The 16,819-nt window shown below is 46.0% G+C and overlaps 1 protein-coding gene across 1 annotated transcript in view; it reads right to left on the reverse strand.

The window, feature by feature from the left end:
- Urb1 (URB1 ribosome biogenesis homolog) overlaps window positions 1-6,075 on the reverse strand; it is a 60,957-nt gene extending 54,882 nt beyond the window's left edge. Inside the window, exons 1-4 of the mRNA XM_052741112.1 lie at window positions 5,868-6,075; window positions 2,723-2,862; window positions 1,749-1,900; window positions 721-853 (exon numbers count right to left, since the gene is read on the reverse strand). Coding sequence (XP_052597072.1) covers window positions 721-853; window positions 1,749-1,900; window positions 2,723-2,862; window positions 5,868-6,009 — 567 coding nt within the window. The 5' untranslated portion in view covers window positions 6,010-6,075. The remainder of the gene's footprint in view (window positions 1-720; window positions 854-1,748; window positions 1,901-2,722; window positions 2,863-5,867) is intronic.
- Window positions 6,076-16,819: the final 10,744 nt, after the last annotated feature.

Genomic DNA, 16,819 nt, shown 5'->3' on the forward strand with positions numbered 1-16,819 from the left:
ACCTCAACAAGTGGGTGGTATGTGTTCACTGTGCTCTACTCTCAGGAGGAGGGGAGCACTTGGGCCTTGGCTGTGCACACCACTGAGCACCATCAGAAGCCAATCTGGCAAGCAGGAACAGGCGCTACCAAGACCTGCAGCTGGCCCCTGTGCTGGGAACTTAGATGTCTTGGTTGTGTTTTCTTCCCCAGAGCCCTGCCAAACCCAAGTGTCACCTCTAGAGCTACCAGTGAACTCTTGCGGCACTCCTGAAAACCGAGCACTCCTGTTCCCATTCTCACTGGCCTGTTTATCCTCTACCCATCACAAGATTATCACAGAGCCGGGGAGCTCTCTGGGGCTAAGTTCCAAAAGATTTCTCTAGAGTGGACAGAATGGCAAGAGCCCTGGGAGCTGTATAAACTCACAGCTGGGGCAGAGCGAGGCTCTTCTAGTCACTTAGAAGAGAGGGTGCTTACAAATGATCCTCTCAGCCCAGAGCCTAAGCCACCCCACTAAGCCAACCTTGTCCCCTTAGGGAGGCTCGGATCTTCCTGGATATACCAACTGTTCAGGCTCTGTTGAGGCCCTGGCCCATCAAAGTCAGGGTGGGGAAAGGCTGCTGCCCTACTCACAGGCATGGTCTTCACCCGTGTGGGGACCAAGGGAGAGGAGGAGGAAAAAAACGACCACCAGAGCCTCCCTAAGGGAAGGGACAAGCACGGCACTGGGGATTCTCACCTTTGAACCTCTCTTGGTCACCAGCGTATACAAGGCTTTTTTATTCAAATCAAAACAGCTGCACACATCCCTGGCGGCTTCAGGACCCTGGGTCACCATGGCAGCCATCAGGTCCATGCAGGCTCGAGCCAACCTGCACAGAGACAATAGACCAAGTATGAGGAACAGAGGCAACACTACCAGGACCCAGTACACTCCTGGCTTAGGACCTGCCACCCAAAACCGGGAAAAAGGAAGCACGAATGTTCTTTTCTTCCACATTTTTTAAGAACAACAAAACCTTTAATAGGAACTAAAAAGTCAAGGAAAGATTCTAATACAAAGATGAGAAAAATTATCATTATTATTTGAGACAGAGTTTCACCATGTATGTAGCTTTGGCTGAAGGGAAACTTACTATGTAGACACTAGGCTGGTCTTGAACTCACAGAGATCTGCTTGTCTCTGCCTCTTGAGTGCTGGGATTAAGGTTTAAGTCATCATGCTCAGTGCTAAAGATGAAAATTTTATCTCTTAAGTAACCATCAGTGACTGAGTGCCACATCTCAGTCACTGCGTTTTGGGGACACAAAGGACCACTTCAAAGAGCTATCTCCAAAAGTGCCCTCCTGGCAGCCTTCTGCTCTGAGCTTGCCAGCATTGGTGGCTCCACACAAGATGATGCTCTAGACACTGAAAAGTAAGATGCTATCATCCTCTGCATACGTATTTGGGGAAGAAGACAGTCAACAGATGTAGACCACTGTGTTGCTGCACAGATATTTGTCGACAGATAGGAAACTGTAGTGGGACATGGAGACAGAAAAGGCCAGTGGACTGTTACTGGCCTAAGATGGTCAGTGAAGATCCCACAGGCCTTTCCTCTGCAAAGTGCTGTGGAGAAGAATCATCTAGGCAGGACAAGCTATGTAAGGCATGTCTGAGCTCCAGGATAGTGAAGAAAGGTAGAAGAAGGCTGAGCGGAAGGGACACTTGGTGTGAGAAGTCAGCAGCAGTCCCTGCTGGTCACTGGCGAGCAACTGACTCACCTGTAACCAGATGCATACAGGGATTCACACAGGAGCTTCATGTGGTTGTTCAGTAGCTTCTTCACAATGTTGATGCCCACCACATGGAAATGCGTAAGATCACTGGCTGTCCTCAATAATATGGCCTCAAAAACTTGAAATATTAACAGCATCTGCAAATATGTAAATGAATACTATTGATCATTTCATTCTTGACTTACAAAGTTACGAAGTTAGGCCTTCCCCAGATCCTGAACCAAATAGCAGAAGGAAGCAGGCGAGAGTTTAACACTCTCATCCACTAAGACCCAGGCTCTGAACTAGAAACAGACAAGAGGCTGCTTAAAGTTTCACGAGATGACAGCAAAGGACAAAACTCTATTGAGACTGAAACTCACTGCTCTGAGGACACTCAGTTCTACGGCCTTCCAACATGAGTCCTGAGATCAACAAGCTCAGAAACAGTTCCAGTTTTCCACCTCTGAGAAACCAATCAACTCCACATGTGTTCTGAGTCTGTAACAGGGCGTACTGCTAAAGCAAACCAAGTGTACTCTAAGAATCCATAATCCTAGGGCTGGAGAGATGGCTCAGCAGTGAAAAGCACTGGATGCTCTTGCAGAAGATCCAAGTTCAGTTCCCAGCACCCACACAACAGCTCATAACTGTCTGCACATGCATACATACATACATACATACATACATACATGCATACATGCATACAGACAGACAAAGCATTCATACACATAAAAATAAATGAATATGCATTTTTTAAAAACTGTAACCTTGACTTACGACATTAGTTGTAAACTATTAAAGAGAAGCTACCATTTCCCATCAAAATGTTTTCAAAGGCCATAGAGGAAAAGCACTGGGACAAGAGATCACTTTCTGAAGGAAGCTGGTGCCGCCCAAGATATGGATCTCACACTTTGCCAAGCTCAGTGCCACACAACACTGACTTCTCTTCATCACACAGGTAAGAAACAACCTACTTCACTCTCGGGCTGCTTCTCTCCACTGAGGAGCTGGAAAATTTCTGCACACTCCATGGAAATCTTGATGTAGCCCTCAACGACATCACACATGCCTTCCTGCGGTAGCTGTTTGGCAGCAGAGACAAAGGCTTCCAAAGCTGAAATAAGAGATAAGAAATCAAGAGGACCGTCTCCTCAGACACCATCACAGCCACTACTACACCATACTTTCCTTGGTCTGAGATTCCCATACCTCTACTGTACCCAAAGAGGCAGAGAACCCACTGAACTGAAGGTTCCTGTTAAGGCTGTAATTCCTACAGGACTATATGAAGACAGGGCTTCTCAGAGACAATTAAGGATGACTGAGGTCATCGGGTTGATGCCCCAATCCCATAGGATTGGTGTCCTAATGATAAGAAGGGGGATGCAGAGAGATCCTCTTTGAAGAGGTGAGGTCCTATGAGGCCTCCAGGCAGTGCGGGGTTTTCTAGCATGGGAACTGCTGATCTGTTATGCTTACCAGCTCTACACCCATCTTTCCATTCACTATTCACCACACTGCGATGTGCCAGACCTGGGATGTGCTGGTAAATGAACTGCAAATGGTCTCCACCAATGTGGTACAATGTGGAATGAATGGGGCCAAAATGCATTCCATGAGTATATATTATGGCCCTCCCATTCGCTTAAATAGACATGTATTTCAAACTATAGTGAGTGCTATGAAGACAAGAAGGGGGAAGGCTGCTGATGAGAGGTTATAACTGTAGATTTTGTGATTTTGACCAAGGGCTAGGAAGGTGTCTACAAAGTAAGGCTGCACCTGATAATCAGAAAATGAGTTGGGGGAGGGCGAGGCAGTGCTCCCAGCCAATAAGAAAAGTCCCCGGCCTGGGGGAACAAAGTGAGGGTAGGTACAGTGGGGCTGATATCTGGGTGGGAGGGGAGGATGGCCTGAGATGAAGACAAACAAGTAGGTAGGCCAGGTGGAGTAGAAGTAATGACTTTGGTTATCAGCCTATGTGCAGTAGGATCGAACCAAAAGATGCCATGAGAGGAGGGACAGAGTGGCAGTTTTAAAAGATCACCTCATGCTGCATGTGGAATGGGGTCTAGGGAATGAGCTCAAGCCTGGGCGGCTCTGGCCATAATCACAGCAAAGACTAACGACCATGGAGGAAGTAGAGGGCAACAGACAGACTCCAGAGACACACAGGACTACCAGCAAGCCAAGGGATGGACTGGGGCACAAGGAGGGCTCCGGAAGGAACATCTATGTGATGAGGAACAGGGATAAAATTTAACCTTTAGCACACTCATATTCACAGTATGGCCTTTTCCATCACCAGTGAAGGGGCAAACCAGACTTAAGCAGACCCTTTCTTGATCTAGAATCCCGATCATCACTTTAATCCTTGACACTGGTCCACTGAGCACCCTCTGCTAACGGAACCCCACAAGCTCCTCTCCACTACACAAAGGGAGCATAAGCAACAATCTTCCCTCACGACTGCATAAAGAAAAAAAATCCCTGCCACCCACCCACAAATCCTATCCTTGGTAGCATTTCTATCACAGGAAGTCAGCAAGTACCAAGGGGGTGGGAGGGTGGGGGAATCTGAAAGAAGAGTCAAACACAAATCTACAAATTCCCATACTCATCCACTGACTCCAGCTTTGCCACACCTTTCAATTACTTCACTAAACCTACTGCCTGTCAACCTAGCTGTCCCTTCTCAGTTGGCATGGTGCTCTCCCGCTGGACCCTGAAATGCAGACAAGCCCTTCTGTAACCAAGCTTGCTCTTTTCTTCCGCCAGAAAGGCTCCTGTCCCTATACCTTTTTACAACTCTAGAAAATCTACTTCCTTGGGGAAGCCTTCTTCGATCTCACAGATTAGCGTCCCGGGCCCATTAGACACAAAGCGTAGCTGGCTCCTCTGGAAGACTTGTGACTTGACGGAGCACCTGCTTTCCCAAATTGACTATCAGATCCACAATGGCAAGACCAGGGTCAGATGTGTATCCACCCATTTTATCTCCACCTAACAAATAACAGCCGCTATTAAGTGGCAAATAAAAAGGTGGGATGCTGGATCATGTGCTAAAAAAGGGCATCATTCTCCAAGCAAACTATCGAGGATGGGCACCAAAAGTTTAAAGATAAAAATTGTAAGAAAAAAAATTAGTTGAGAGTCCTTTCTGAAACAGTCTCATTATACGGTGTTTACCGAGTCCCTTGGCTGTGAGTCAGCCCAGAGGAGTTTGGTGACACAGACAGCTTACTCTTCTTTGGGCTGCCAGCAGCAGCTCCTGGAGGGATGTCACTTCTAACAAGTTCCAATTCTGTCCCTGACCTTCTACCATTTCTAACTTAGAAAGTCAGGTGTACTTGGTTTGGAACTTGTTGGGTAGATCAGGCTAGCCTCCAACTCACAGAGATCCGCCTGCCTCTGCCTCCCTCTCAAGTGCTGAATTAAAGGCGGGGGTAACACCAAGTCCTGTGACAGTTCATTGATTTAGTAATTTACTTAACCTGAGAGAAGTATTTCATTATCTTACTGTACTACAGCGTCGATGTCTGAACAGGACAACATGCCCAACTGTAGTTTTCCTCGTAACCAATGCAGTCCTTACACGAGTACTTACAACTCCTTATAAGTAGCTGTGAAGTGTGGTCACACTCTTCACCAAGAGAAATTAAGTTACAGAATCTGGTCCATCTCAGTCACAAGTCCAATCCCAGTCACTTGACAGGGAGTGGTAGGTCCTTACGGGGGACTTGTTACACGTGACATCTCGCCATTCTTAGGGTTGACAGTTGGCTAGGCGTGCCTAAGGGGAGAGGGATGGCACGCTGTCTGGCTGAACCACTCTGGGCTGACTCCCCGGCCAGGGGCGCGGGAAACGCTTGCAGTGCGGACAAGGACCCTTCCTTTACCTTCCTGACAATCACAATCGAGAGGTTTTGGAGGCTGTCTAGGGTCGCTGCGCCCAAGAGAAACGTGTGGCCGCATAAGCACGGACATGCAGGGTGGGGAACCCCGCAGGCTCCATCACCGGAGCCTCCGTTTCCCCGCAGCCAGAGGCGTGGCTCTCACTGCCCGGGAGCTGAGAGGGGTCCGGCTGATTGCCTCCCCCAGCCCGCCGGCCTCACTCACCAGGCCCCGGGCCCTGCGCGTCCCTCAGCTGGGTCTTGAACCGCACGCCCGTGAGCTCCTCCGCACGGGTTCGCTTGGCTGTGCCCGCGGGGGACGCCGCGCCGCCCGGGCTCTCGGAGGCCTTCCTCTTGGGGACCCCCATGGTGCAAACCCCCGGCCCCAGAAATCCGCACGCTCAGAAAAACCCACGCGACCGGAAGCAGTGGCGGCAAGGAAGGGGCGGGACTGGAGGAAAAGGCGGAGCCTGAGTGGGTAAGCCGGTGGAAGAGGCGGTCTTCGGGTGGCGAACGGCGGAAAGGGCGGGGCCTGCTGCTGGAGGCAAAATACCTGAAGGGCGGGGTCTTTGGAAGGGGCTGGGCGGGGCTTAGTGCTGGGGGCGGGGCCTGGAGGGCATGGGATCACTTCTGGCTCTCTTCTTCTAATCCGCACAAATCGCACACGCCTCAACACACGCTGCGGCAATCTGGGGCGGATCAAAGCGCTTCTCCTGTCCCGGCAGTGCTGTTGGGGTCCCTGAGCGCGGGAAGAACTCTCAGACCCTTCCCGAACGCCACCTCCCTGACGCCCACAAAGATCACAAAGCAGCACAAAGCTCAGGTTTTGTTTTTGTTTTGGGTTTTGTTTTTGTATCTCTGGGCACCTTAATGGTATCCCTTAAATTACTCCATGGGATCAACACTTTGCCAGTTCAAGCCCCTGCGTGTAGGCCGGGCGATTCGGTGATTCTCGAGGGCCTGATGTATGGACTTAATACTGAGACGCCCTATCTTGGGAATGCGGGTCCCGGGCTGTGCAGGCGCTCCTAGCCTTGAATTCCAGCTTATGTCACAACCGTAGCCAGATGGGCTGGGTTGGTAAATTGTCACTACAAATAACTTCCAACCAAGCTCCCCCATACTCAGGGGCTCACATGCACTCCTTCTAGTAGTGCGGAATGTGAAGGGAGATGAAAGAAAGTAAGCATTTAAGAAAACTCCTTGGACAGTGTAGGGTGTCCACACCTCAGGTCCCTGGCTAAGATGGAGACAGCAAAGCGCTCTTTCCCCAGTTCTGAGCTAGAGAACACTAAGTAATGCAATGTGTAAAGAACTGCTTTGAGCCAGGCGGTGGTGGCGCACGCCTTTAATCCCAGCACTTGGGAGGCAGAGGCAGGCGGATCTTTGTGAGTTCCAGGCCAGCCTGGTCTACAGAGGGAGATCCAGGAAAGGCGCAAAGCTACACAGAGAAACCCTGTCTCGGGGGGAAAAAAAAACTGCTTTGAGAGCTTATGATACGTTTGTTACTGTTGTTGTTGTTGTTGTCAATTATTAATTCACAAGCTGCATTAAACGCTCTGGCATAATATGGAAAAGTAAAAATGAGTAAAAACAGACAGCTACAGAACAGTAGTAGCTTCTCTACGAACTCTAGAGAAGAACACAATATACTTGGGCCAGAAAGGGGAAGCGAGTATCTGGATCCTCAATTCCAGTCCACAAAAGGCCAACGTCCACCAACAGTGGCCATGGTGTTGCTTTTTATAATCAACCATAATAGATTCGAGGAAGTATAACACAGCCCACTTACCCTACTCAAGGCTCACTAAGGATGTAACACATCTGATAAATTCAGTGAAAACAAACAGTTTATACCAAGAATCTGAATAACCAGGAATCCAAGATGAGAAGTTAAGGGGTCACATGGCATAATAATGAATTATTTGAGCAATGACTACATTGTGGTCATAAACTCCAGGTTATTTCATCATAGATATCTTACTGAAATGATAGTAAGATATCATTTATAGATATCTTACTGAAATGATAGTAAAAGAAGAGAAAAAGCAGAAACATCAAGTTGGTCGATTTTTTTTTCTTCTCTGAGAAGAAAAAAATTGAGGGAGAATAGAAAATATTCCTGTTATTCTATGTAGACTAAAGTAGCTATGTGAAGCTAGTATTGATTTTAAAAGAATAGTACTGTAGGTGAAGTTTGTCTTCTTGGATTCCCCCAAATCTGCTGTCTACCGGTTCATGTTTGTTTTCTGTTGCTGTGATAAAACACTCTGAACAAAAGCAACAGAGGAAGAAGGGGTTTGTGTGGCTTACATTTCCAGGTCACAGTCCATCACTGAAGGAAGTAAAGCCAAGAACTCACACGAGAACATGAAGCAGAAACCATGGAGGAATGCTGTTGGCTGGCCCCATCCCAGGCTCCTGCTTACTTAGCTTCCCTATATAGCTCGGGGCCACCTTCCTAGAGATGGTGCCGCCCACAGTGAACTGCGCCATCCTTTGTCAGTTAACAGTGAGACAGTTCCCCGAAGACCTTCCAGGGGCCAATCTGATCCAGGCAGTTTCTGGATTGAGATTCTTTTCTCAGGTGACTCTACACTGTGTCAAGTTGACAGCTGCAGCTTCTAGGCCACTGCTCACTCATCCAACTCTGCCCACAGACACATGGCGTCTCCCTGATACCCCGTTCTCTGTAGTCCCAACTGACACAGCTTTCCCAGAACTGATCTCCCTGGGGAGTGTCTGTCCTTGGACTTACTCCTATTTCCGCCTCCCTCCCGATGCAGGCTCATCGTTTCTTCCTTCCTCCAAAACTCCTTGCCTTACCAAAGTTCCCTGGGCTAACCATCAGAAAACAAAGACATTTGGTATGTTCACCGTCAGATATTGGAGAACAGTTGGATTTTGAAGTCATCTTTCCGTGATTATTTTTATACTTCAAAAGAACATTTGGAGTGCGCTACCCCGGTGAATTTGGAGTGTTTTAGTCACTGTGTCATTAAGCTGGGCATAGGTGAGAATGAAGAGCCAGGTCACAGGCAAAAAAGAAGAATAACTTCAGAACATTGACATGGATCTGCCTGAGTTCCGGCCACATGTTACATTTTACAATCTTGAGACATGCACATTTTCGAAGATGGACTTTCAAATCCATTCAGAAAGTACACAAGTATCCCACTAAAATCCGTGTTGCTGAGGGCTACATCCTTAGTCAGCACATATTATGTTGAGGGCCATTGTCTTAGACTGGGATGTTCAGAAATGCTGGGTCATTGAGTTCATGGCCAGAATCTTTGAAGGCCAAAACATAGCAAAAAGCTACAGTAACTTTAGAGATTAAAATCTCAACTGATAAATTCCACAGCTATTTTATAAACTGTGCTGGCATCTTAACTATTAGACGGAAATCTTAAAAATATGAGGAACATATAAATAACAGTGTTTTAAAATTAATAGACTCTAAGAGAATTTGTTTACCCATAGAGAATACATGTTTTTATGACAAGGAATGCTCATAAAAGCTGAACACTTTAGGCCACAGAGGAGGCATCACAAGTTCTGGAATAGCCGCAGAGTGAGAGGCCATCTTCTCTGACCAACACCCAGTAAAAGTGGGCCTTGATATCAAGAGGTTTTCCCATTGCACGAGGGATACAACTTCTCCTAAGTCGTCTTTGGAAAGCATAAACTAAGTTGGGAGAGTTGGACCGCAACACATGGAACTCTAGGTAGCGACCTCTGCTGGCCACATGTGTGTATGGGAACGCTTTCTGCTTTAAAATCCACCTATCAGAAGGCAGGGAAGATGGAAGTAAGTGAACTAGTGATAAAGGGTTCAATCACAAGAGTGGGGAGATATAAATGGAAATGAGAAGTAAAAGGAATAAACGAGCTGGGAAACAAACATCTTAAAAATACCACAAACTTGCAGGGAAGCTGGTTGCGTCTCTTTTTATAATAAATATACAAACCTGTGACAAGATTAATTAGGAGAATAAAATGAAAGATTATAGAAACTACAGGAGTAGAAGAGGAAATAAGCACACAACATAGGTAATTAAAAATATTAATATTCTATTTTGATGGGTATGGATGTTCTGCCTGGGTGTATGTCTGTGCAACATGAGCAAGCTTGGTGCCTGCAGAAGCTAGAAGAAGCATCAGATCCCCTGGATCTAGGGTTATCAATGGTTGTGAGACATTATGTGGGTGCTGGGAACTGAACCCTGGTCCTCTGCAAGAGCAGCCAATGCTTCAGAGTGTTTAAAACCACTGAGCCATCTCTCCAAATCCAATAATACAGGCCTTAAAATTATAAAGAACTACCAAAAAATGTAAAGCTAAAAGAAATGCACAAGCTGGTAGAAAAGATAAAAGTCCCAAAGCTGGCACAAAAACAAATTAGAACAACTGGAAACATAAGCAGTCGTTAAAATTATACAATAAACCTTTCCCATGATACTGATGACATTTCCAGGTTCTGACCATTTGTAATGGAATCCACAACCCCTGGTTCCCTTCAGCTTTTTCCACAAAAGCAGACAAGAAAGGAAGAATCTCGACACGTTTTACGAGGCTGACATAACCCTAGGTTCAAACCAAAGGGCTGGAATGTGGCTCAACTGTAGAGCATGTACACAAGTGTTAGGACCTGAGTTTAGTTCCCAGGCCTGAAGAAAAAAAAAAAGCTACAAAACCAGTTAAGGCAGATTGCCTGGAGAGAAAAGTCAGCAATTGTCTTACCCAGCTGTGAACCTCATGCACTGCCTTGGTGACCAGCATGGCATGTGCCCATGAGTGCAATGGCACACGTATTATGAGGGTCACCAGTCACTGTCTGATCAGATTTAAGGCCCGCTGTGCAGAAGGCAACTCATGCCTTGTACTAGAACTTGATTAGAGTCTAGTTAAGAACTCAAGGCTGGAGAACTCTCTTAGACCCCAGCGGTGAACATATCATTTTGCTTAATAGACGTAGTATTGAAATACCTCTAAATTTCCATCTCTGTACCCACAGGTTAGTACGGCTCTCAGACCTCATCAGAGAAGCTTCTTTGTGCAGTGGGCAACAGGTAGTGCAGAAACTCACACTTAGTCATGTGCAGAGAATAACTCTGGCATGCTCCGCTGTCAATGGGATAACTACATCATATTCCCCTAAGGGATCACGAAGGAAGAGGGGCGAGGAAGATTGTAAGAGTCAGAGGTCGGGGAGGACCAAAGTGAAACAGTACTTTCTGCACTCATGAACTCCCAGCAGCCTGGTTACCTGCCCAAGATCAAGCCAGTTAACCTTCCGGTGTGCACCTGGGGTTCATGACACATATAAGAAACTATTGACATTTGATGGCTGCTTGAGAGAAGGAAAGTTTTTGTTAAGGGTGTGGCCCTTGGTAGACCAGTCACACTCCAGTGAATAGTCCCACATCCACTGGACCCATGTTCATATGGGCAGTACAGATTGAACTTAGTGAGTTGCTTAAAGAGGAAGAGTGGGGGGACAGGGTAGTGGTGTATGCTTTAATCCCAACACTTGAAATGCAGAGGCAAGCAGATATCTGTGAGTTAGAGGGCATCCAGGTCTATGTAGTGAGTTCTATGCTAGTTGAGTTTACATGGTGAGACCCTATCTAAAAATAAACAAACAAAACACCAGAGGACATGAAGTCAAGAGGAGTTACAGGGCATGGGTGGATCTAGGGGGAGTCAGGGAGAGGAGTGGGGGGTGAATTATCAAAATACATCGTACGCATATATGAAATTCTCAAAGAATTCATTAAAAAATATGCACATTTTAAAAAACAAGCTAAAGGAAATTCAAAGTAGGAAAATGATGTTCTTACTTCAATTATGGACATAGATTTATATAAATAAAATATTAGCTAACTGAGTCCAATACTGCACTTTAGAAACAGAAGAACAATATAATATCATGTTTATATAATTTACCACATTAATGGATTAAAGAAAAACAACTATCTTGAGAGGCAATAAAAATGAGCGTTCAAAAAACTATCTATGATTGTTTTTAAAATTCACACAGAACTAAGGACTAAAGGAATGTCCTTAGTTTGAATATGGTTACATATCCCCAAACATATAGCAATCATCATGAATGGAAACACTTTGAATTCTGATAGAGAAAAATAGAAAAGATAGAGCTCTTCACTGTCTATACTATTATCTATTATGTATATGTGGAGGTGTACACATGCCATAGCTTAGGTGTGGAAGCCAGAGGACAACTAGGAATCATTGTTCAGGAATAAAGGATATGTGGTAAGTTGCACATAATGACCATATACAAACAAATAAGTTTAGTCATGAAACCATCACCCTCGCCAAGGTATCAGACATACCCAGTTTCCCCATGCCCCTGGATGGTGTTTAGGGCTGTGAGAATTTTAGGGACTATCTTGCATAACCACAGCTTTATAACAATCGTATAACAAATTCCCATTTCTTTCTCTGCTAGTAAGACAGTCTCAATAAGCAGCTCATCCTTGCCTGAAACCCAGTGTGTCCATAGGCTGACATCAAATTCATGGCAATTCTTCTGCCTCAGCTCCTGAGTGCTAGGGTTGCTGGTATGTGTCATTACATCCAGGCACAAAATTATTCTTGGTTTTGTGAGCTTTACTATTTGAATACTGCATGCAAATATAATAGCAATACAGTGTCTGTCTTTCTGTGACTGGCTTATTACACTTAGCAGAAGGAATTGAAATCAGGATTATGAAGTAATATCTATACTCTTGGGTTTATGATAATAATAGCATCATTGAGAATAATTGGCTTGCAGAAGTCAATGATCAGATGACTGTATAAAGACAGTATAGTATGATAGACATATTCAGTGGAATATCACTCAGTCTTTTAGAAGAAGGAAACCACCAGGGCGTGGTGGCGCACACCTTTAATCCCAGCACTCGGGAGGCAGAGGCAGGCAGATCTCTGTGAGTTCGAGGCCAGCCTGGTCTACAGAGTGAGATCCAGGACAGGCACCAAAACTACACAGAGAAACCCTGTCTCAAACAAACAAACAAACAAACAAACAAACAAGGAAATCTTGCCAGATTTGAGACAGAGAAGACTCTGGAGGACATTATAGGTGTTTGACAGATGATAAAGACAGCACCCAAAATCCACTGGATGAAGTTGACGTAGGAGACTACAAAATGCAGTCATAAATTCCTCCCACCAGGGCAGCGTACCTCTTTGCATTTTAACCTTGGAGTTCTTCCTCTTGGGGTGTGGCAACATCTCTTCACTTGTAGGGAAGCAGCCTGGACTTGCAGGTCTCCAGGAGTACCTCGGCACCAGCCCCGACACTTCTAGTGTCTCTTTGGGCTTCTCTCAACGCTCCTGGCTTGTCTATTTAAATCACTATGATCCCATGTATTTATATCATTTTCTGTATTTACTTTGGTCTTTACTGTTCTGCTTCCTTTTTGTGCACTGATATTTTAATAGCGTCAAGTTTTGTCTTGTTGTACTGAAGGAAGCCTGGACTTCTAAAGCCAACTGTGACCGTGTTTGCAGATGGTGTTTGGGGGAAGGTGCAGGAAGATTGGTAGAACTGGCCCGCAGGTCACTAGGAGTGCTCTGCAGATAGAGAACATGGATCAGGGTGACTGGGATGAACAGGTCAGCAGACACCATTAGTTGGTTAGGGAGAAGGGCCATGGCAACCCAGGCAGAAAGAGTGTTAGTTGTAGCAAAACATTGAGATGTACATGATCGGAGTGGGGAAGCTTACCAAAGGCCAGTATATACATCACCGTAACGAAATCCTATAAAGAGGTTGACTTAACTAACTGTTTCAGAGACTGACCGTTCAAGCCGCATGGCGCAGATTCTGGCAGGCTCCTAGCCTGCGGCACACCATCCAGGCAGCCCCATGCTGGGGGTACCTGTCAGGTAAGAGATCACAGGCTGAGACTGGTTGGTGAGACCATCAGCCCCGGAAAGGCTCACACAGCATCTGCGGGACTAGACAAGGTCTTGGTAACATTGGAATGATTGCGATTTCTAGATCCCAAACTGAGCACCACGGGGCCCAGAACCCAGGGAGAAACACGAAGGCTGTCTTGAAATGTCGGTACCTATCAAAAGAGACAGACTCGGCAGCTCTTGGTGGCTCTTTGCCCCCCCCCCCCACACACATATACACACACACACACACACACACACACACACACACACTGCTAGTTCAAGCTGGCTGTTTCAACACCTGGCGCTACTTTCTTTTCATCGAGGTCACAGCTCGCCAATCTGGGTTTCTGTGGTGGTGACTGAAAGGGAGGAGGAAGCAGACAGAAGTTGACACGGGACAGGAAATGCTGTCCCCATAGGACAGCCGCCGTGACATACCTCACAGGCACACACACCCCGTTAGTAAATAACTGCGGTTATTTAAGAATACAATAAAAATATCTCTCCTTTCAATTTATTACACGGTAAATGTTTTCAAACTGATACTGAGTGATTATAACACAAATATTCACTGAGCTCCTTGGATCTGTTTAATAAACACAAAAAGTTCAGTTTGGTGTTGGGTGTCTGTGTGTTTGACTAGGGCCACCATGAAGAATTATCAAGACACAAAGCACATTGGGAACTGGGAAAATTCGAAGCCTTCTGCTCTGTGCCCGTAACCAACCAGAGATCACTTTTGTTTGATTCTGAATTGTCTTTGTTGGGTTCTGATTGACTTTGATCTGAGTTTCCATTGATTTCGATCTTCCATTGAAAACAATCGCTTATAATTTAAATTTTTTGGTACACCCAGTTTCGTAGCAGGATTAATTGCAAATGATCAAAATGTAGAAACAACCCAATTTGCCAGCGAGGAACGAATGGTGACATGGTATGGTAGTGTTGTGGCCGAGTCCAGAGACCCCTGAACAAGACCACCACAGAACCGATATCCGATGCAAAACACACAGGGGTTTACTGATAACAAGCAAGCCCTTGGTCCGCATTCAACACTCAATATGGCGGGTGGAGGAGGACAGCCCCGAGCTCTCAGGGTGGGGGGTTTTTAAAGGGAAAAACCGCAAGCAGGGTGGTACAAGCCTTGGCCTCATGATTGAGTGAGGGTGTGTAACCTTTGAATTTACTGGTTGGGGGTTACAGTTATCATTTGGGGCAAGCCTGGACAAGTCCCAGGCTCTGTCCTTGAGCTGCCATGGGGCCTGGCTGGCCTAGCACATTCACATTGACCCGTGCATTTGGCTCTCGACAGACCATAGGTACAGGTATCAGTTAGGCACTGCATACTTGCTCTTCCTTTCTTTTTCTCCATTTTACATGTATGTGGGGTTTTCTGCATGTATGTCCATGCACTAGGTGCACCTTGGTGCCTGGGGAGGTCAGAAGATCGGATCCCTTGGGAGTGGAATTAGAGACATTTGTGAGTTGTTATGTGAATGCTGGGAATTGAACCCAGGTCCTCTGGGAAAAAACAGCCAAAGTGCTCTTAACTGCTGATCTATCTCTCTAGCCCCAATACACATGTTCTTTAAGACCTCCTTCAGTAGACTTTTGGGTTAAACGTTGCCTACACACATTTTCCAGTTCATTCTAGCTTCTGTGGCCCCCACTAGTCAGGCTCTCTGCTATTGATGTGGCTCTGTGGTACAGCTCTAAAACAAGCCACTATTTGTTGCCTTCTAAAAATAAGTCCTTTTAGGCCTGGAGGGTATGGCCTCCCTCTCCTGAGCTGAAAGGTTGGTTTCTTTGAGGCTGAGATATGGCTGCTTATATCTTTTCAGAACAGCCACAGTCCATCTTTATTGGAAACCTGAAGTCTTAACCTTGATAGCTCAGGTGAGAAGACCTGATTAGACCTGACATTTAAGTTCAAAGCCCTCAAACATCTTCTGAAACACACTTAGATATGTGTGGAGGTGAGCAGCCAAGATCTCTAGGGAGAAGAGAAACAGGGCTGCAACTTAGAACTAGCAGAATACACAGAGGTTGTTTTAAAAGGGAAAAAAAAAAAGGAAAAAGAAAAGGAAGAGAGACAGCCAATTTATAATGCCCCTTAGGGGTGCCTCTCCCACAAAAGATGAATGTCTCGGAGATAAGGAGCATCTCAAACTCATTCAGGGTGAGGTGAGCTTGTCCGATCACACATGGCATACAGAGGGGTGCTGTTACATTGGCATCTATTCCTAATGACTGTGTCTCTCAGTACAGGGGCTTCCCTCAGCTCCTTGCTCTGGGCAAGCTTGTATCCCCAATGTCTCTATCATTTTGTAACAGATGGATAATTGATATCCTTTATTAGTTACCATGATTCTCAAAGGGTTGGGAACAATTTATCATTTGGCTCACTTTTATCAGACTGAATTCATTCTTTTTTCTTCTCTCCAACTCTGGGATTGAACATAGGTCCGTGTGCATGATAGGCAGTGCCATACCATTGAGATACATCTCCTGCTTTTCAGACTGAATTGATATGAATTCCAGTGTCTATAATCTGGCTGGATAATCAAGTGGTTGTAGCCACTTCTTAGCTTTCAAATTCTATTATAGAAGAAAGAGTGAAGGGCACGTGTGTGTGCCTTAACTATTTTCTTTCTTTCTTTCCTTCCTTCCTTCCTTCCTTCCTTCCTTCCTCCCCCCCCCCCCCCCCATTTTTTGTAACTAAATGACTTACTGAGGAGTTTATTTGGCTTATACCTCCAAAGGGAGAGTCCAAAACAGTGGGGGAGCTATGACAGCAGGCAGCCAGAGCAGGAAGCTGAAGGGTCACATCTTCAACCACATGCACAAAGCAGAGAGAGAAAACTAGAAGTGGGACAAGACCATAAGCTCTCCAAGCCCGCAACCCGCGGGGTGAAGCACTTCCTCCAGCAAGGCCGCACTTCCTGTATAACCCCCTCAAACAGCGCCACCTATTGGGGACCACGTTCAAGGTGAGTCAATAAGAGACATTCCACATTCAAACCACCGACTTTATTGGTGGGAAACAATCTTCCCTGTGGCTGAGATTGACTTTACAAGATCTACAAGGTCCCCTCATGTTTGAACCACGCAGTCCTCTCCGCAGGCCTTTGATGGAGTGCCACATTTGAGATGTTTGATTTCCTAATGTTCGGCGGTAAGGAAATGGGACGAGGTAGAATTTCCTTTTGGTTAGAGGTACAAAGGTACTGGGTGGGAGTGGGG

Source organism: Peromyscus californicus, unplaced genomic scaffold, assembly GCF_007827085.1.
Source record: "Peromyscus californicus insignis strain IS unplaced genomic scaffold, ASM782708v3 Scaffold_16__1_contigs__length_79575227, whole genome shotgun sequence".
NCBI lineage: Eukaryota > Metazoa > Chordata > Mammalia > Rodentia > Cricetidae > Peromyscus > Peromyscus californicus.